General features: G+C 34.1%; 1 protein-coding gene across 1 annotated transcript in view; it reads right to left on the bottom strand.

Annotated features, from left to right (window-relative positions):
* Positions 1 to 22,042, bottom strand: part of AstA-R1 (allatostatin A receptor 1) — a 98,807-nt gene that overhangs the window by 3,632 nt on the left and 73,133 nt on the right. Inside the window, exons 4-7 of the mRNA XM_068285127.1 lie at positions 10,188 to 10,377; positions 9,996 to 10,091; positions 9,770 to 9,920; positions 1,496 to 1,614 (exon numbers count right to left, since the gene is read on the bottom strand). Coding sequence (XP_068141228.1) covers positions 1,496 to 1,614; positions 9,770 to 9,920; positions 9,996 to 10,091; positions 10,188 to 10,377 — 556 coding nt within the window. The remainder of the gene's footprint in view (positions 1 to 1,495; positions 1,615 to 9,769; positions 9,921 to 9,995; positions 10,092 to 10,187; positions 10,378 to 22,042) is intronic.

The raw sequence follows: 22,042 nt of genomic DNA, 5'->3' as shown, positions 1-22,042 counted from the left end.
AAATAATAAAATGAGGAAAAATTAAAAAAATTAGAAAAAATTTAAAAAATTGGAAAATTAAAAAAAAAAATTCCCAAAAAGTTAACAAACAAATGTTTAAAAAATTAGAAAACATTAACAAAAAATTAAAAAAAAATAACAAAAAAATTAAGAAAAATTAACAAAATATTAAGAATAATTTAAAAAAAATTTAAAATAGTTTTTAGTTTTTTGTTTTTTTTTTTTCTAATTTTGTTTAGCTTTTCCAAATTGTTTTGAAATTTTTCTTAATTTATCGTACATTTTCGTTTATTTTTCGTAATTTTTCTGCATTTTATCTATTTTAGAAAAATAATTTTAATATTTCTTGATTTAAGAATTATTAATTATAATGCTAGTGAAATTGTGTTTTCATTAGCATTATTCAATGCCAAACGAAAATGTTTCATTACTTTTTATTTTCTATGCTTATGACAACAGATTCCATTAGAATTGATTTTATGTAATGCTAATGGAAAGCTTTTCATTAGCATTGTATTTTTTCAAATCTAATGAAAAAGTAATGCTAACAGCACAACTCTGATATATACATACATACATATATGTGGATTTGCGTACGTATGTGTCTGTGTTTTAGCTGATTTTGAACAGAAAGCTGCTGACTTATTTTTTTCAACTATAATTTAGCTTCTATTATCCGAACTATTTAAAATTACAAACTATGTATCCGTACTTGCTTTGTTTCATTAAAATACTTAAACTCTTTGATATAGTACTTCGGCCGATTTCCATAATTTAACTCACAGAGGCAATAAATAGAAACATCTAAAAACTAAAAGCCTAACTTCATTGTAAATCAAATTCATTAAATTATCTTATAATTACTAAATGTATTTGTTTTAAAGATTTACTGAATTCCAGAATTAAATCTTGATTTTCTATCATTTACCGATTATTTAGTCATTTGCTAGTTGGTGGTAAATTTTGACATTTTATCTAGACAGATGTCATATTAATGCATACGAATAATAAATTTATATATTTTTGAAATATGATATTGATAGCATGTTCATTTAATCTATATACTTAGCCTTTTGAGTTAGTTAAAGTCTCTAGTCGATATTCTCTAGAGGTAAATAGCTCATATGTATATGCATATATATATTTATGTACTTGTGTTAAAGCACTTTTCCTTAGACAAGGAGTATGAGAGACCCACAAAGCAGGAGTAGAAGTAAAGTAAGGTGGATAGAGAGAGAGAGAGAGGGAGGGGAAAGCACTTAAAAATTTATGAGCAATACTCATGAGTTTTCCTTTTCGGCCTAATAAAAAGGCATTCATCATGCCACATGGGTCACTTGGCCACAGGTGCGTGGAAATCCCAAACCCAATCCCAATTCTCTGTGTGTGTGTGTGTGTATGTTTTTTTTCTCTCCCTGGACTATTTCTCTGTATCTCTCTTTCTACCAAGTCTCTGTTGTTTGCGGTTTTGGCATGGGATATTAGGAAGACTCACCGTGACTCGGCGGAGGGTTTGCAACCGGGCGCACTTTTCCATAGACGAGCCAACATTCCCATATACAGAAAGCAAATCAATGTCAATGGGGCCACATATGATGACAAGAAGAATGAGACCTGCAAAATATAGTAAACAGTGGAGTATGGACATTAGTTAAGTAGTTTTAAAATTGGCAGTCATTATGGCAAGGAAAAGAGAATGGGAACAGAAATCTAACCAAAAAGGAATCACTGAAACTTTCAATTGAAATCAAATGACATAAAGTGAAAAACTAAATGTTAATTTTGTAGAAACAAAAAAAAAAAGGAAAAAAAAACCCCACCATAGAAACCCAAATCCTCAATGTCCTTGTCACTTGGCACTCGGTGCTTTTTTTTTTGTTCCTCTTTTCAAATTCTATGTTTTGTTTTTCTCACTTCTTTTTTAGACTTGGCGACCAGCTGGTGCCATGTCAGCGGGTTCTATTAACTATCTGAAGGGTATATTAGTTCTAACAGAAAGTAAATATGTTGAAGACATCGAATGCCAAATGAAAGACCCTATAAAAAGGGCATCTACAATTCTATATAGTTGAATTACATGTTTTTAGATAGATTTTTTGCCCTGTTTTTTGCATGCAAATGGTCAGAATCCACTGACCCGTAATGCCTTCTAGCCAGAGCTAAGGGAAAATCTAGAGACAAGAGATGAGAGACAAAAATTTAGGTCCATGGAACCAGATGCCATGTGGCTTACAGCTGTAAGCCAAATAGAGTCAGTATTAACAATATTTATTAAATTCATTATTTATATAGGGAAATAAAAGTTAAGGCCAAAATATTCGCTATCATTTTTTTTTGGTTGCTTTTCTTAACCAAATTTGCCAATGAGTGAAAAAACTTTTTTGCTCTTTCTGTTAACGTTTGTTTTCCTTTTTTCTGGTATTATTTTTGTGGTTTTTTGCCGCTTCTCGCCTTTTGGCAAGTTTTAACTTTTGGCCTGAATTACTGCCAGGTAGCAGTTACCTGCACTCGATAAGCAATCAGCCTTACCTCAGGCATAAAACTCATTTGCGAATCGTTTTCAAGTGGCCGCCGTCAGCCAAGTGTAAATGATTAAAAGGGGCCCAGAGAGAGAGAAACAGAGAGAGAACCGATATGCAAAAAAAAAAAAAAAAAGCGCCAAATAAAAATTAAACTGCAAAAAGAAAAATTCAACTGTAAACTGCTGGAAAATAAATGCGGGTGTGTGTGTGTGTGCGGGTGTGTGTGTGTAATGAAATGGAAAAAAAGGCGAAACAAGAATGAGAAACGAAACGTAACGGAAATCGCGCATGGAACACACACAATTGTTAATAACCCTCATACCTAAGGGCGTATTTATTCATTTATTCAACCATTCCAACCATTCGTTTGCTCATATATATTCTTCAACAACAACGACAACAACAACAACACTGAAAAAAAAACCAAATAAATAAAAGAAAGATGAATAAAAATGAATATATGCCTGACATCGGTGTGGCAACGGAATTGAAATCACTTTGGTTTTGTGGCACCCATGGCCAATGAACATGTCGTTTGTTATCGACAGCGAACCCATTTTGACATAATCCGCCCTGACACTCTTTTTTTTTTCTGTTGCCTCCGTCCACTTGGCTGGCTAACACACACCTTTCTTCACGTGGTCGTGAATGTGGCAAGCAAAATGTGCAAGCATTCTTATACCCTTGCTAAAAGAGTATATTCATTTTGATCAGAAGTGAAGGAAGAAGGAAGCATCTCCATATATTCTTGATTAGCATGACGAGATGAGTTCATATACCAGGACAGGACCAGGTCACAGGTAAGCTATTGTCGGTGATATTGCTAAGTTTAATACACCTATCTATAAATGACTCTGCCAAATTTGATCAAGATCGGGTGACTATATCGTAAAGCTTCCATAGAATCTATTGATCGAAGATTGTAGGCCCTTCTTTAGCAAGGTAAAACGTTTCTCCACTTTGAAGTCGATGTATAAAGGAAAGAGTAACCAAAAACCCATAAGGGTATACAAATTTCGTCGTGGTCAAAGGCCCCTCTGTTTTGTTTTTGTTTTGCAATATCTTGCATTATTGTTTATTGGTTTCATTTTCAATTAAAAGACAATGAGAAATTGTTTGTAATGATCAGGATTAAAAGAATGAGATTACATAAATAAAGACTTGTAATTGTGACGTAATGCAATAGAATTGCTAATTCACATTACCTAATAGTTGGCACAAGTAACATTGAGTAGTTGGTAGAACAGTCTACTATTAATCTGTCCATGTATTCATCAATTCGGTTAAACTTTGAACTGGTTTTAATCTCCTTTTTTGTTTCATTGTAATAACTAAATAGTTTTGGCATTATTATTTAAGTCTAATTCGAGAATTTTGCTTATTGGATCGTATGCTAGTTCTCTCTAAATGAGTTGGCTGGACTTTTTGCATCAATCGTATAAAGTTATAAGGTTCTTTGATTCAAAGAGGTTAAAGATATACAACTGGCCGTCGCTTAACACGAACTTTATCAACACTAACTTGGTCTTAAAGGATTGCTACCTTCTCTCTTTTAACTTTGTAATGGTTTTGGCTTTCATGAAATTGCGTTCTATGCTGTGAACTCTAGGATATACCAATATATGGTCATACTAGTCCCTGGTGAAAAGCAGACAATCAATGAGTTAGAAGGATTTATTGATAGATTTACGACCTCGATCCTAAGATAACATATTAGAAGAATTTGCTGGCAATAAAGCCATCAATACTGAAGTACTTAACATTTTTGGAGTTAATTGATTTTGAAAACAGCTTCAACTCGTCTGCTGTATAAAAACACTTAACAATTATAAGAAATTGATTTTTTTAGCCTCGTTTAAGACGGATCTGCTTAAAACGGTTTCACCTTGAAACATATCTTTTCTAAGATTCTAAAATTTTGTTTACCAAGAAACCAGAAATATATCTTAAATAAATTCCAAGTCCGCGGTGAGAGACCTGAAGTTTTTGGATTAAGTATATTTTGGTATATTTATGTATTTGAGGTATTTAAAAGGTATTAAAATACTTTTGAAATAAAATGAACCAAAATTGAGTTTTGATATATTTCAATTGAAAAATTTCACGCATCACATTGAGGGTTTTCGGGTGAAAATATCTTACAATATCGTCGTAGAATCCGAAGCTGATGGATGACTATTACGTTTTTTTTTTGCTCCATACAAATAAAATCGTCCTTATATATACATGAGGTCTAGTCTATCTATATATTTGTTATCCGATTTTAATAAACAATACCTCATTCGACAGGAAATTTAGTTCACTATCTTTCATAGTTCAAGTCTAGTTACACTTTAACACGGATTAGATGCTTAAAACGACGCCAATCAGGAAGACCATAAAAAATACATACAAAATTGAGTTTTTCAATTGGTTCCAAATTGGATCCTGAGGCCAAATTGAATATTTGTGCTATGTAGTTTATCTTAGTTTTACTAGACCTAAAATTTGTTTTTAGGGTCCGAAGGTGTACGATCAAATTTCTTTTTTTTTTTTTTTGCCAGGTATAAATTTTGGGACTTTATATATGTATAAAAATTCATTAAAAATAAACAGTTAGAGATACGCCCACAAAATTTACGGTACATCATCTCGATAGAATGTCCAACTCAACGCTATAAATTACCAAATCAAAACTTTCCACTAATATTATATAAAATACAAATGAAATCAGAATTTAATGTCAAAAAATGTATGTCTCAAATTTTTTTTGCTCCCACTGTATAATAAGGTTATTTCTGACAAAAAATACATGTAATAATCTAGTCCTTTTTAATCGATTGTTATTATGAGATTTTCAAAAATCCTGCAAGTTTTTAGTACCAATCAAATTCTAAACTGAATGAAGTAAGTTAGTCGCTTCCTTCTGCCAGTTACATACATTTTGGCGACTTAACCCTCTGGGTGCATGGTTTAAAGATTCTTTTCGTTATTTTAGACACCTAGGAAAATGGAAAACGCAAAACCCCCCATTTGTCTTTCATTTGACTTCAAAATATTAAAGTTTGCTTTAACTAACGATAACGATAAATTAACAAAAGGCGACTTGGCGTCAAAGTTTAAATGTCATTTTAGAAGGTAAGCAGATTAAAGATTGAAAAATATATTCCAATAAATATTTATTTCTAGTAAAAAATGCAAAAAATTTCTTTTTTAAAGTCATAAAGTTAGCATAAAGCTTTCTGGTTATTGCATTTAAAATCCATTTTGTTAGAACTTCTGTTTGGCAAAACTTTTTTAATATTTCAAAAAGAACTATTTGGACATTCGGATAAAACCAATTGCTGTATAAATTAATGTACATAAATATCTCTAAAAACAAAAAAAAAAAAAGAAGTATATTATACATAAGAAGAAAAATCTCAACAATTTAGCCCAACCAAAATGATCAAAGCGACAAAACTTTTAGCAAAAGTTTCGAAAAAAAAAAAAAAACGAGAAAGAAGGAAAAAAGGAAATGAAGAGAAAATAAAATCCCATTTTCATGGCTAATGATTAGCAAACATTTTTAACTTTTTTGTTTCTATTTCTTTTTGTTTGTTTGTTATTTTCTGTATTGCATATTCATTTGTTGTTGGCCTTTTTGGCAATTGCTTTCCCTAGCTTGTGTGTGTGTGTGTGTGTGTGTAGAGGAATTTATGATCCAATGCCACTATCCATAACGTTTTGTATAAACTTTGAAGCAGCATAAAAATGAAAAGAGAAAGCAAACATAAAACTCAAGCTCACAACAGGCCACTTAAGACATAGAAAGACATAACTCTGATGGACTAGATACATGGCTTACATGGCATATAATGTAACATGGCATAGCCGATTTGTAGCCATGAAATTTTACTACACAATTGACACCAAAAACCCACAGAAGGAAAGAAAAAAACAAAACTCGCATAACTTCCTGTATTTTTTTTTTTTTTTAAACTTTACATTCCCTTCTAATAAAAAGTCATAAACTGAAGTGCTTGTCATATGATAAATGGAAAGCCTCGGGTCTTGGCTCGTTAATATTTGCTGCTGCTGCTGGTGCCGTGACCCGAAAATTGCGCCTGGGATTTGTCCATTAAACGCAACTGAGATGCGTCTGTCCATCAATTTGTGTACCGCGTTTTGTCACTCAGTGAAATTAATCAACTTCAAGGCTGCGAAATTGAAGAGCCCAAAGCAATTTTAGAGTTTAACTATAGTTCGTTACTTAATTCCTTCTCCTCCTTCCATAAACCAAAGAGAATATCCTTTTTTCTATATTCTTATTAGAAAACCAGTCAATGAGAGCATCTGGAGATGCCTAGAGCGGCTGAAGGACAACTCAAGAGTGCTTCCTTTACTGGTCTTGGCATTGTTGGCCATAATATAAATACCTCTTATTTGGCCTAAAACTTTAGGCTAGCTTTTTTTTAGGGTATGGGAGATTTCTTTTGTTGCTTTTGTTTTGTTTCTTGTGTTTCGCTTCTTTGTTTTATTTTTATTATTTATTTACGATGACAACAATAATATCAGTAAAAGGGTGGTGGATGGGTGTGGCCTTTAGTATTAGGTACATAGAGCTTCGTTTTTCGGTTTTTGTTGATTTTTATTTATTTATTTCTTGATGCGTGATGCGTCACAAGTTTGATCCATTTTTATTGTGGCCATAAAATGAAGCGCAAAAACTATTTCAACTGTTTGCCGACGACAACAACAACGACAACGACAACAACAGCAATAAACAATGAATCCTATATATGTATGTATATGTAGATAGAGATACATGTTGGTATATAGAATATATTTTTGGCCATGACAATGACAAAATCGAAAAGCAAGCAAAACTTCTATGAGCTTTTGCCGCGGCCAATGCCATTTTGACAGTTGCAAATGCGATTTATATGCATGCCACCAGTTGAGTGGAGTTTTTGGGTGGCTTCTGATATGAATTTGAAAGGGATCGCATCAGTTGGGTTAAAGTTTGAGTTGAGTGGACTCTCAGTTGAATTGCATTTGTGGTGGTTGAGTAAAAACAAAAACTAAAACCAAATCAATTCAAGTCATCCAATAATAACACCTGAATGTTTGAATATAAAACTTTCAACTGTCGATGCAGTGAAAAGAAATGAGTCAATCTGTCGTTTCCCCAAAACTTATTAATTTTCCATATCCCAAACCGATTTTGAACTTTTGATATCACAATGCAAAGAGGGAAACCAACTGCAAACTAACTTTAGCTCTAACTGACTGAAAATTCATCTTCAAATGCAAAGAAGCAAACTAAAATATTGTTATAAACATCTCAATTTCACTTTTGCTAACAGCTAAGGTCCATTTCTGCCTCCCAATAGTCGAATTCCCTTACCAAAATTATAAGCTTATAATTATAAGCTGGATACGACAGACTACATTTTTCTAATTGGTTCGCTGGTTTAGAAGTGCTCCTGCTCTATTATTTCATAGAGCTTTTAGTTTAGAATGTCAATCTGAATTAAGCTCATCATAATTCATAATACTCTGTTGGCCTTTAATTGGATCTAATTCTGTCTTATAGATTTTAGTTTTGAGCTGAAAATATCGTTTGAAAGAAAAACTCACGTTTGCATCTCTAAATTTGCAGTTCGTTTCAGTTGGACTATGCAATTTTGGGCAGTGAATTGCCATTAGACAGACAGTTGGTCAGTGAGTGTGAATGGCTAGCTTGAAATGACACAAAACAACAACAATCTGCAACACAAATACACATGCCAGTGCTCCAGGACAATACAACACCAACAACTTGTGGCTGTTTAACATCCTTCCGGCATGAAATTACTCTGTGTAGCCAATGACTATACATACTCACACCAATTCTCAACCTTTCATCCACTTTTCATTCATCTACCATGCCAAATGTCCTTCTGTTGTCGTGTGTGTGTGTGTGTGTGTGTGAAAAGGTAACAAATCACTGGCGTCAGATATGACCATAGTGCTCTTAGCTTTAAACTCAACTTCATTAATTCCAATAATATAAATTCTCACATTAATTCACATTCAAAGCCTTTGATAAATCTATAAATAATGCTTAAAATTGAGTTTAAATGCACTGCAAGGGTAGCAAAATTTTCAAACTGACATTTAAGATTTGCAATTGGATTTTGAGTCATATCAACATATCAGTTTGCCATTGTCTGGCTTGAGTCTCCAGTAACTATGCCATCTGCCAGTCGTTAGAACGCTGCTACATGTCTATCTGCATACACATTCGCAAAACCATTGTTTTCGTTTCGCCATATCCCATAACCCATATCCTTGCCCTACCAAGGCCAACACAATGCAGTCACTCTTGTGTGCACATACGCACTGTGGTTGGTTTCAGCTGTCAATCAAAGGGCTGAACTGTTGAAATGATTTAGCTATCGAGCGAATGGAATGATTTTCAAAATACTTAGATTGATCTATCATGCAGACTACAATTGGGTCTCTTTCTGTCTGAGGGAACAGCAGAATACTTCCTTCTCTTTATAGCATACTTTTCGGTGCTCATTTCATTTTCGTAGCGTTCCCGAGCGTCTCAGATATTATGTGTGATAGCAAGGATATAATTTCCTATAAGTTTAAGTTCAAACAATTATATTTTATTTATAATACTCGAATGCAGATACTTTTAAAGATTTCAAACACTTTTTTTCAAAACTTCAACCCTGACAAAAACTAAGTACAGAGCAGTACGTGATTAGCACCCTTTAATTACAATTGAATTGGAAATACTTCTTCGTGACTTCAAACATGATTGCCCTAAACAAAAAATGGGGCTAAGATCATCTAAATCATAATATATTTAAGTAGGTGGAAAATTCCAGTTCAATATTTCAAAATTTTGGCATTTAGTATGAATTATATATAGTTTCTTTTTAATACGTTAATTAGATTTACTTTGAGTATAAGTAATTAGGATCTGTGTTCCTTAATATCACAGAGGTATTGGTATTAGAGGGTCTGTAATTACTTTCTTCATGTTATTATAACAAGAAAGGAGAGAGGGAGAGAGAGAGAGAGAGAGAGAAAGCAGTAGCTGCTTTCAACTTTTAAACATCAACCGTTTCCCCACTTAAAAGCATTTGCTTTAAACTAGCTACAGTTTCATCAGTTTTTGCCCCACTGTTATGGAGTAGCATGTGTGTATGCTGCATATGTAAATGGCAGGCTGAGAAATATATACATATATATATATATGGATTAGATATCTAAACCAAGTAACTTACCTGAAATCCAACTAGACTCCAGACCTCTTCCTCAGTTGAGAAAACGCATGCGGTGCCAGCGCGTCCATGATATTGATAGATGCGAACCGAATGGCATAAAGCAACGGGAATGGCAGTCGTTACAATCGTTATCCAAGCGCACATGATGGCCCTAATACCATGAAGAAGTGAACAAGTGTGTAGCAACAAAAAAAAATAAATGAAAATTTCATTTTCTTTTACTCACAGTGTGGCATTGCGTTCGGTTCGTAGAGACATGCTAGTTACTGGATGAACGACAGCCAAAAAACGATCAAAGGACATCAACACTAAAGTATAGACGCTGTGCAGATAGATGATGATATACTTGAGCATGGGATTGATGACAACCAGAGAGAGAGAGAGAGAGAGAGAGAGAGAGAGAGATGTAGAGACTTACCTGCAATGACAAGTGACCACAATCATGTATTGCACAAATTTGCACCACAAATTACCAAATGGCCATTCCGGCAGCACATAGTCAGCGGCTGTAAATGGCACACAGAAGATGACAAATAAGATATCCGATACGGCCAGGTTAATAATCAACAGATTTGTAGTCGAACGCATTTGTTGATTGACCACCACAACTGCAAGTAAAACAAGTTTAAGTAAATAATTTAGTTCATGAATTTGAATCAAGAATCCTTAAATATATATTTTTGCACGATTTTCCAAGTCTATTCTTGGAAGCTGCCATTTTAATTAACATTAGATAAGAATCTCAAAGGCGCTTAAACAAATTGAGTTTGTCTTCTAGGATACATCATCATTTCATTTATGCTATAGTTAGTCAAGGTGACTGACATTTGTTTTGTCTAGCCATTTTGTCGTTTGTCCAAGCTAACTTTAGCTTAGTAAGTGAATGTGGATATCTCTTGTCCACGTCCACCCTTGGCAGCTGTCCAGCAATTGTCCCAGTTTACAAAGATTTTTTCTTACCAATTACGCGGACAAAAAGCTTAAAAAAAACCCAGAGAAGTACATAAAGTGAAAGCGAGAAAGCAAGAGAGAGAGAGAGAGAGAGATTGGCATTGTTTCCATTTTTAGGTCTGAGATTTTTGCTACTGCCAAAGGGATCCCACTTGCAATTAGCCCCAACAATTTATGTTTTATTATAACAAAAGGCAAAAATCAAAAAGGTAAAGTAGACAAGGGGAGAAGGGAAAGTGTAGAAATGGCTAGCCGGGTGACTGAATCTGCCATGACATAATAGAAAGCCAACAGCGCGTTGAACTGTACCAAAAAACCCAACCAACTAACCAAGTTTGAAGATGACGACCAAAATTGATGCAGGCAAAATGCCAGGAAAACAAAAAACAAAAAAATCATCCTTTTTCGAAGGCGAAAAGTGCATGCAAGCCAAAGCCAAATTGGAAAATGTCGCCACACGAAAACCGAACAAGTTGTTTTCCATACTCGCCATGCTCATGCCCATGCCTCTGCCCCTGCACCTGCCACCATCTTCTAGCTCTACCAATTGGCCGCAAATCAATTTCCTTTAGCGAAATATATTTAGACCAGGATGTGGCAACCGAATTGAAAGTGAAAGTTAAAGATAGAAAGAGAGAGTATGAGAAAGAAAACTACAGGAAAATACTAACAATAAATATTACACTTGAAGAAATACCTACCTGGAAAAGGCCTAAGGATTACACTTACAACTCGAATTAGGAAAATAATTTTAGATCCCACTCAAAAATTTATAAATATTTTCCAATCAACCACAAATACTTATTTAATTACTGTTATTAACACTTCTTTAGACCTCACTTTAGTTGAAATTTAAAATGTTATCTAGTTTAGTTTAATTTCCTTTTCTCTAGTGTAAGACCTTTCGTCTTTTGCTTGAAGGCTAAATGTAAGCTGTTTTTTGTTTATGGCTTAATACTCGTACAATTTCTAAAGACAGACTTTGTATTGAAGAAGGAGCACAGGGGGGGGAGATGAGTAAGGGATATTTGACAGCTGTTCAACAATTTCTTCTTATTCAATTGACTTTCTATGCACCTGTCTAATAATCATACCCTTGAGCCATTTCTCTGACATTTATATTTCATTTACCGAAATTTGGCAAAAGTTTAAAGGTTATTTAGCAGTTTGATATTAATAATAATAACGTATTATGTTGTTCTATTTAAATCTATTCAATTTAATTAAACAAAGCATAAGATTATAATTTCAACTTTTTTCTCTTTAATCTGCCAAGTGTATCTAATTTAATGTGAAAAATTTGTATATAATACTATTCCCTTGTTGAAAGAAATAACTTTACAAAATAATAAAGTGTAGCATAATTTATGGCGTAGAGAGCTTTCTCTCTTAAAAAAAAAAAGAATAGAACAAAAAAACTCAGTCAAAGTTCTTCAAGCGCAAAAAAAAGGTTGTTATTTAATGCCAGTTAAAGAGGGAGGGAGAGAGTTACAGCCAGGACACAAATAAACAAATAATCAGGCATCTCTCAGGCTCACACACACACACACACGCACTTAAACGCACGCATACACACAGATACTTTCGAGTCTCAAGTCTTGATATATAAATTTCCCTTGAATAGAACCTTTAATGTCGCTTTAATGCCTTCCGTACATTAGGCACATTATTGATGCATTTTAAGTGTGTCTGTATGTGAGTGTGTGTGTGTGTGTGTGTGTGTGTGTGTGTGTGTGTGTGCGTGCTAGTATGCATGTTCCTGAATATATGTATATGCCAGTGTGTGTGTCCATGTGTATGTATATATCATTGTTGCTGTAATTGTCGTTTGTCTTCCTTGGTTAGGCTTGACTTGACTTGGCTTACATGGCGTATACGCTACATTTCTAACCTGCTATGAGTGGGTATAGTCATTTTTGAAATTACAAAAATTTCATACTTATAATCGATAAAAACAAAATGTTATAATCTAAAAACAAATTCCACATTAATTTGATTTGTTCTACTAAAAAAAATAAACCTTTCTCTATGCTAGATAACTATTCAATATCATTTTAGAAGCTTGACTTACATTCTGAATTTTTCTTATTCTAGCCAAATTTTCGAAAATATTTATTAAGTTGCTTATGGCATAATATTCTTAACTAAAGTAAGCGAATAAAGCATGAATGGTTCAGGGGGAGTCTAGAGGAATTCCAATTTTTGGAATAATTAAAAAATTGTTTTCATTTCATTGTACGACCAACTTGTGAATCTTCTAACCCTGAACTTTCTGAGCTAAAAATTTAAATAATCTAAGAAAAAAACATATATTCCTCGACCTGACCTAAAAAAAACTTTAATTTATAAAGTATTTGGAATTTTGAATAAGATAAAACTGCGTTAAACTTTAAAAGGCTAAGAAAGAGACGGAAATTTATGACATTCGAGATGGACAAACATGGCTAGGTAAAAAACCAAGAAGATGGAACTCGAATTTACTTTCGTAAATCATTTCAACGTTGAAATTTATAAATTTTATACATTAAAAATAAACAAAACGAAGATTGGCGAATTAAATTTTCAAATTGAAAACAGTTTTTTATCACACCGATGTTTAGAATCGTCAGAGGACCACAAATACTTCTATTCTAAAGGGTATTAATGAGACCTACAAGACAATTCGAGCATTTCTATGATCTGATTTGAAAAGCATTCGAGGCGCATAGTCGCAGTAGACCTGTTAAATACATTTATTATCTTAAAGGCGCAATGGCAAATACATATTTGTGGAGATACTTCGAAAATTTTATAGTCAACAGTAAATGGAAATGAAATTTTAATGAAATAATACTTGAAATAAGTGTGGAAAAATGGAATTCAGTTCAATAGATGGACAGGCCATAAACTTATTTAGTGACAAATTAGACAATATACATATATATATTAAATGCAATAAATGAAAATCATAGACAATAAAAAGAAATTTCATGCCCTCCGAATCCCTGCACTGTCGCCCTCTCAATGCTCATTTAATAGCAATCAAGTTGATACATTTCAATTAAAATTTAAGTGTGTATTTAATGTAGAGTAGAGCGAGATGCTTATGGAGATTTTTGGATGCCATTTGGCTTTGCTTTATGATGCAATTAAAGTGTTTTCTGCCACACAAACGCACACACACACACACGCACAAGTGGTTGGAGAAACTGTGTGAGAGAGATAGAAGGTGAGATTTTCCTAGCAAATGCATAAATAATTACACTTTAGCCTACATTCCCAACACTAAACAGAATGCAAAACACTTGTGCAACATTTGTGGTAAGTTTGGTCCAAGCTAGCTTCAATTTAAGGAGGTCGAAATGATATCAAGCAATTAATTTATATTTTCATACAATTTACACAGAGATATGACATACCAAAAAACATCACCACACACACACACTCGTACAAAGAGAGCCAGACACACACATCCTGTTTGCCAGCTTTTGTCATATGAAATATCCGTTTACTTGGTACAGACTTTCTTTCTTTCATGCTTTTGTTGTTATCTCTCCTTGTTTTTTTCTTTCTTTGCGATGCTCTTGTAAAAAGGCATTACCTTATAGACACTATACATATGTATATGTATTCCTATTCAATATAAAAATCTGACTCAGAGAACTGCTGTCTGATGGATCCAAACTTGATCATAAATAAGTTTTTTTATATTACAAAGAATAAAATATTAGTTACACCTATCATTAGCAAGAAGAGTATAAAAGCTTCGGTAATAACAGAATGTTTTGTTTTTTTGCAAATATCCTTCATTTTTTTTTTTTTTTGGTTGGCATTTTCTTTCTTTCTTCATTTATTCATTGCTGTTGACCAACTTTTTGCCTGTACAAATAAAAATACATTTAACGCCAAGCAGAACCCAAACAAGCAAAAAAACATTAATAAATAAATGAAATAGAAAAGATTCCAGTTAGAAAGCGACCCAAAGCGATCCTAATATAAATGAGGGTTTAAATGTAGCCAACAACATCAACAACAACGACAATATCTACTATGTATATTCAAGTGCTGAAACGTTAATTAAGGTTAAGAGTTTTCCAACTAAAGCCAAGAACAAATTGAATTTTTAGCTGTTCATGCAATTTTCTTGCTCTGCACTCGAGAGATAAAGTTGAATTTACATACAAATATTTCTTGGCCAAGACCAGTAAGTGTTGCATTTCGTGTTGCCAAAAAATATATGGATGTTTTAATAATTTCTGTAAAGTAAAACCACAGCCAAGGCCAGTCCAATCCATCCATCATTAGACAGGAAAGGACAATTTGTGCGCTATATTCATTTTAGCTATTCGATTTTGGTTTTTGGTTTTTTTTCTTTCTTTATTTGGTGAGCATATTTTTTTTTATACTTTCATTATTGTATCAAATTGCACGTTGTTAGGGCAGCAAGCAATTTGCCATTATTACACGTTTTATTTTTGGCTTGAAATATGTAATAGATAGATAATCAAATCGTCAATGAGTTTTGAATATAAGACCAGAAATAATTGGGATATTTTTAATTTAGCATTTGGTTAGGAAATTTTAGATATAGCTTAATGTTTATCGATATTCCAAGCGATAGGTATATAAGCCATACGAGATTTCAGTGTTCAGGGCAAAACGAACAAAAATCTTCTTTTTTATACCCTTGCAAAAAGGGTATATTAATTTTGGTCAGAAGTGTGCAACGCATAGAACGAAGCATCTCCGACCATACAAAGTATATATATTCTTGATCAGCACGACGAGACGAGTTCAACTAGCCATGTCCGTCCGTCCGTCCGTCCGTCCGTCCGTCTGGATCAACGCAAACTCCTCCTAGACCGTATGAGCTACAGAGCTGAAATTTTGCACGTAGGCTTGTATATACTGCAGGCGTTGTATATCTCGGATTCAGCCGGATCGGACCACTATATCATATAGCTCCCATACAAACCCCAAAGTCACGAACAGTGACTTTTCTCAATAACTTCGTTATTTTCTGAGCTATTGTCGTGAAACTTAATATTAGAGAGTTTACTACGCCTATAAGCGACTATGCCAAATTTGATCAAGATCAGGTGACTATATCATATAGCTCCCATAGTAACGATTGGTCGAAAACAGTGACTTTTGCAAATAACTTCGTTACTTTTAACGCGATTGCTTTTAAATTAAACATTTCTTAATTTAATATATATGTTAATGACTGTGCCGAATTTGATAAAGATCGGGTGACTATATCATATAGCTCCCATAGGAACGATCGGTGGAAAACAGTGACTTTGATCAATATCTTCGTTATTTCCTATGATTGTAGGCCTTTCTTTCTCAAGCTTAAGCCTTTTTAGATAAAACGTTCTTCCACATTGATGGCTAATAGGTAAGGATAGAGTTACCAAAAAAGTTGCAAGGGTATACAAACTTTGACGCGGTCGAAGTTAGCCCCGGCCCTCTGGTTTTGATTAATTTCAAGGAATTAAAAGGTATATTGCTGAATAATGCAATAAAATTAATAGGTATTTGCACTTAAACTTATAACTTTATTCAAAATGGAATCTTATCCTAGATGAAATCCTTGACAAAAAAGAAGTAGATATGTACATAAATATACAATCCTATTAGGAACCCTTTCAGCAGTTGACAACAATGACAAAGTATTCAATGTACCGCCTACTCAGCCGGCACTACAGCTCTTGCCCCCGAACAGTATTCCGCCCCCCCTTGTATTCCAGTCAGCATCATTATCATTGGCAAACAAATGTGAATCAATCAATCAGGCATAAGAATGGCTCAATGGCATATAAAAGAAAAAAATGTTTATATACAAAAAGAGAAAAAGAAATCCCCTATATGTATAAACCTACGCCTTTCTTAGCATTAGTATCCCTTCCATCCGAAAAAATAGTATGCATAGATGCATGGAGAGGAGATTACAGGTAGTAATCGAGACTAACAGATCTGAAACTCACTGAAAATGTAAGATTAGCATATACATTTGTACATAAATCGAACTAACTTGGCCGAAGGCTGAATTATGCTGTGAGGTAAGCATTTTGTAACTTCCGTTCAGTTGCAATAATGCGTAACGAACTACACGTCTCTATGCTTATTTATATGTGTGTGTGTGTGTGTTGGAAGGGTTGTGGACTGATTGTGAGAATTGTATGAATATTGTATGTAAATGTAACTATGCAGGTATGCAATATAGTTTCAGTTTCTTTTGTGTTGTCACGAATCCTTCCCACTCTCTCTCTCTCTGTATTACCCTCTCTCTTTTCGTTGTCGGACGACATTGGCATTGAAAAGTAAAACAATAAAAATGTACATGGCCCATAAAAAAGCATAAATATGACGAATCTATGGAGTGAGAGAGTGTAGACGTAGTAGAACAACAGCAAACCAAAACGGGAGAGAGGTAGACCTTTCTTTCATGATTGCCTCTCTGACAGTGTGAATGCTTTCTCTCTCTCTGTGTGTGTGTGTGTGTTTGTCTGTGTTGCCCACTTGGGGATTGTTTGGCACGTGTGAGTTGGCATTGCCATTGCCTGCTTTTAGGCGTATTGTACTCAATTCTGGTTATAAATTTTATCACTATCAACGCAGTATAATAAATTTGTACGCCTTGTGGATTTGTGTAAATTTGCCCAGCACACACACACACACACACACACACACAAACAAAACACGCCCACATTTAACTCACACAAACATACGCTGCTTAAATGTTTTTCACAGCATACTTTTGTGCGTGTGTGTTTTAAGGTTTTTCCTCTTGTTTTTTTGTCGCAGATGTGCAGAATATTTTGTTTTACGTTTGTTTTTTACTCTCCCCGTTGCAGCTGCAGCAACTTGTGGCACTCAAATGCCGTGAGATTGAAAATGGAAAACATGAGCACTATAAAATGCACAAACCTGCAACATACGTATGCCATAAATATACAGTTAAATCAGTTTATGATAATCGACACGTCATTTATTTGCCAAGGGCTTCAACATCTCTGCAAAACTTTGGTCTTCTAACAGTTCATTTCTAAAATTTCAAATCATTCAAATCATAACCTAAGCTCTACTTAGAGGTTTACTTTATCAAAACTGCCCAATAGTATACCCAGCGGCCAATCAATTACAATTGGACAATCAAATTTCAGTATTCCCCATTACAAAGTTATAGTGAGGTAAGGAAATTGCCAGAACTAAAACTAATTACTAACGTGAAGCCTCCCATTGACAGTGATATTGAAATATGAATGTGATTTTTGGTCCAAATCTGTTGATGCAACCACCTAGCAACAAGCGCACCTTACATCAGCAATACAACCACAAGCACACCCACACAAACACGCCCACACAGACTGGACTGGATATAGTGCTGCCACACAAAAACAGCGGCAATTCGGTTATAACTGAAATCTGCAAATCTAAAATTGTGTTACTTTATTTGTGGTTTGGCCAAACTAGAGATACCAAAACCAAGAAAAATCAATAAGCAATACCAAAGTCGACCATAAGATATCCTTTAGCAAATTTTGAAAAAAGAACATTCATGTAACGTTAAGTGATGGAATATATGCTAACCAAAACCAAATCTTGCATAAAGTTAATAGCAACTCTTTGTGTCTTTTGGCTAACTCCCTATCCTTTGACTGCATTGTACACACACCGAAACATACACACATACATATACAGGGTATCCAAAAAAGGGATAAATAAACTTTGAAACCAAAAACCTAATCCAGAGAATCCAAGTAAATTTTGGTCAACGCGAAGTTTCCATACTCTTTTTTTCAGAGTATATACATAGTTAGTTTTGTAGCTATAACTTTTTTTTTTTTTTTTGCTCAAAGGGTATACAAAGCAATACGGAAACAGGGAGAGAAACAGAAGGCCCATGGTTATGACAGTCACGTTTTCCAGTTGGTCCAACACGCTCGTCTGGTCAATTACAATTTTATAACACAATCTGTACTTTTGTTTCGTTTGTTACCATTGCCTTTACCCTTGCCCTGTTGCCATTGACGTTGCTCAGGACCCTTCTGCTGGAGGACAATATGTTACCATTCTTCCACAACAAAAAAAAAAAAAAAAAACCAAAAAATTTGTGAAAACGAATGAAAGGCAAGGCAAATCTGTTACTGGGTTTGATCCTTGTCAAATGTAAAATTGAAGTGACAATGTTTCTGGACTAAACATAAATTATAATTACACACACACACACACACAGACAGACGGAGAGGGAGAGAGAGAGAGAGACCGATACCTAAACATTTGGTATTTATTCAGAATTTGAATTTGAACACAAATTGCTGTTGACAGTTGTCAGATTTTTCAATCCCCTGTTTTATTAGTTATGCATAACACACACACATACTTACACGCATACATATATATATGTATTTTTTATTTATTTATGTATTTATTTCATGTTTTGCCAAAGTTTGTTGTATTTGCCATCAACTTTTCATATGACAAATGCGATTGTTTTTATAAAATCTGCATAAATTATTAATAAAAAATAAACTTTATTTACCCGACAGATTTAAACGTTTACAAGTTAAATGGAAATTTGTTTTGTTTTATTTTGTTTTGAGGTTTATTATCAATGTTAAACTAATCGCTCTGCCACTATTGGTGGTAGCTGATGGGACAAGCCACAAAGCTCAAGCAAAAGAAAAGCTTGCCAAAGCTAACTAATATCAAAGCTGTGTGTGTGTGTAATCCTATTAAAATTGACTTATTTGCCATAAACTGCAGATAAGAAAAAGCAAAGAGAGAAAAATTGCACTAGCTTCAGTTTCAGCTCTTAATACTTCTTATTGACAGCTGCTTTGGCCTCCTTTGTGTTTCCTTCCCCACCCCCTTGAAGTATGCAATGGCATGTGTGACAAATTATCTATCCATAAGCATCATGATATACACTTGCACTTTACACTGAAAGCAGATAAATCATCTTTGCGCTTTTATCTTTATAATTTGTCCATAAAATCCACACATTCATTTACAAATCATTTATCAAACTGCCTTCGCCTCCACACACACACACACACACACTGACAAAGTGGCTTATGGCTAAAATGTTCGCTTAAAATGGAACAAAACGAAATGAATATTACTTATGACTCTTACTTCCAACTTCCCTCTAGGTATAAGGACAAACAAATTGTTAGGCATATTCGTTTTGAAATTCGCAAGAATATAATAGATTTATTCAAAGATTGTCAAAATATTCAGGACACCTCGTATCGTATCTGTCTCTGGCAATTAGAGAACGAAAGCGAATAAAGAGACCTCCATTTATTGATACTCGCCGGGGGTCCTTTTTATTATTCTCTCGCGTAGGCATTTTAATAGCCTGAGCCTAGTTGGTAAGCCATTCGAATATAAAACATTTTTCTTCGGGTTTTTTTTTTTTGGTAGTCGTAAGCTTAATTCACGGCACGAGTAAGTCACTTTGTTGTCATCTGTTTAACTAGGGTACCAAACAGAGTATATCAAGTGGTTAAGAAATGCTTTGCATTTCCTGAGATGAAATGAAGTTTAAATCTATGCAGAGGGTATATCTTCAAGTCGACTTACTTCATATAGTCAAGAAACTGAGGCTACTTTAACTTGCAGTACTTATCTTCTGGTTAGAGGGGTAAATGCGTCCCCTCATTTTGCCGTTGGCAGGTGTAAAGCTAAAGGAGAAGGACATCGCATCGTTGTCAAGCCGCATTTATTTTATTTTTAGCTGTGAGCGCTTTATTGAAAGCAAACAATGCCAAGATGGGCGAAGGACCATCTCGGTCAGCAGCATCAGAGCAACGTTTCATAAGGACGACTCAGAATGTCAGTCAGAGAGCTGAGAGAGAGAGAGAGGGGGTGTGTTGGAGAGGTGGACAAATGTTTGTCGTTTGAGACTTTTGAGTCAAGGTTGCGAAAATTGCATACAAAATAGCTTAGCTGTTGAGATTTTTTTTGCTCCAGGTATGATAGAACACTAACCCAACAACACCCGCACCTCACGTCACACACACACACACACACACTCACACTTAACAGCTTTTGTTTTCCAAAGAGAGGCTAGTCATAGAGATGTTCAAAATCTGTGCAAGAATATGACTTAGGTGTCAATAGTGAGAACATATTTCTTAGAATGTAGACAAGATTCTTTCGAAAGCACGTTTAATGAGAATAACTGTTCATTTTTTATATTAGAGGGTTTTATACACGTAGTTAAACTCTGAGAAACTACACAGTCAATTTAGTTGGGGCAAACCTACAAAAGTATCCTTTTAGAGGCAAGAAACTTAATATTAGAGAGTTTATTACGCTTATAAACGACTGTGCCAAATCTGATCAAGATCGGGTGACTATATCATATAGCTCCCATAGAATCGATCGGTGGAAAACAGTGACTTTGATCAATATCTTCGTTATTTCCTATGATTGTAGGCCATTCTTTCGCAAACATAGGCCTTTCTAGATAAAACGTTCTTCCACATTGATGGCTAACAGGTAAGGAAAGAGTTACCAAAATGTTGCAAGGGTATACAAACTTTGACGCGGTCGAAGTTAGCCCCGGCCCTCTTGTTATTTGATACTTTCCAAAAGTATCGCTTTCGTGAAAAAATAAATTTATTTTCTCTTTTTGAACACATTTAAAAAAGCTCACATTAGGCAAAAGAAGTTCTTTTGGCTGTAGTTTTGTCAGTTTTGGGAAAGGAATACATTTGGGTCAGAAATACATTGTTTTATAGGGTAATAACAAAATAGAACAGGAATCAATTGAAACAGCGATTATCACAATATAACTAAAATGAAACATCAAACTTTTGAAAATGGTTTTTTGCCTTAAGTCTATTTGAGAATCTCCTGACACTTGCGACTTCTCAGTCTTGAAAATAATTGGTAGAATTTTGCAAATTAAGTTACTTAAATTACTACGTTATCATTATAATTTGAAAACTATTTTAGTAATAGAAAGTTCAACCTTCTCCTTAGTTAATGAAATGAATTTTGTGACTTTATCTGTTCATCTGATCAAACTTATGAACCGAAGAAAAGTTACTTTCTGTTTTTAAGAATTCGATTTATTCAAAGACACTGAGAGAAAGAGGGAAAACCATTTATGGAATGCAAATAAATACTTAGATCAGTTTATTACTATGTTTATGAGCAGAGACGTCTAACTGGTCAAAAGATGTGCTATTGGTGTATTAATTAAGCTTTAAGTCCTTAGCCTAGGTGTCATTTGCTCTCGAAAGTATGCAAAGTAAAATGCAATGAACTTTTCTGCTTTCTAATTAAATTGAAAGTATTTTTTTTTTCTGAATTAGTATAAAG

Source organism: Drosophila tropicalis, unplaced genomic scaffold (genome assembly GCF_018151085.1).
Source record: "Drosophila tropicalis isolate 14030-0801.00 unplaced genomic scaffold, ASM1815108v1 contig_4, whole genome shotgun sequence".
Classification (NCBI taxonomy): domain Eukaryota; kingdom Metazoa; phylum Arthropoda; class Insecta; order Diptera; family Drosophilidae; genus Drosophila; species Drosophila tropicalis.
This window is presented reverse-complemented; position numbering and strand designations above follow the sequence as displayed.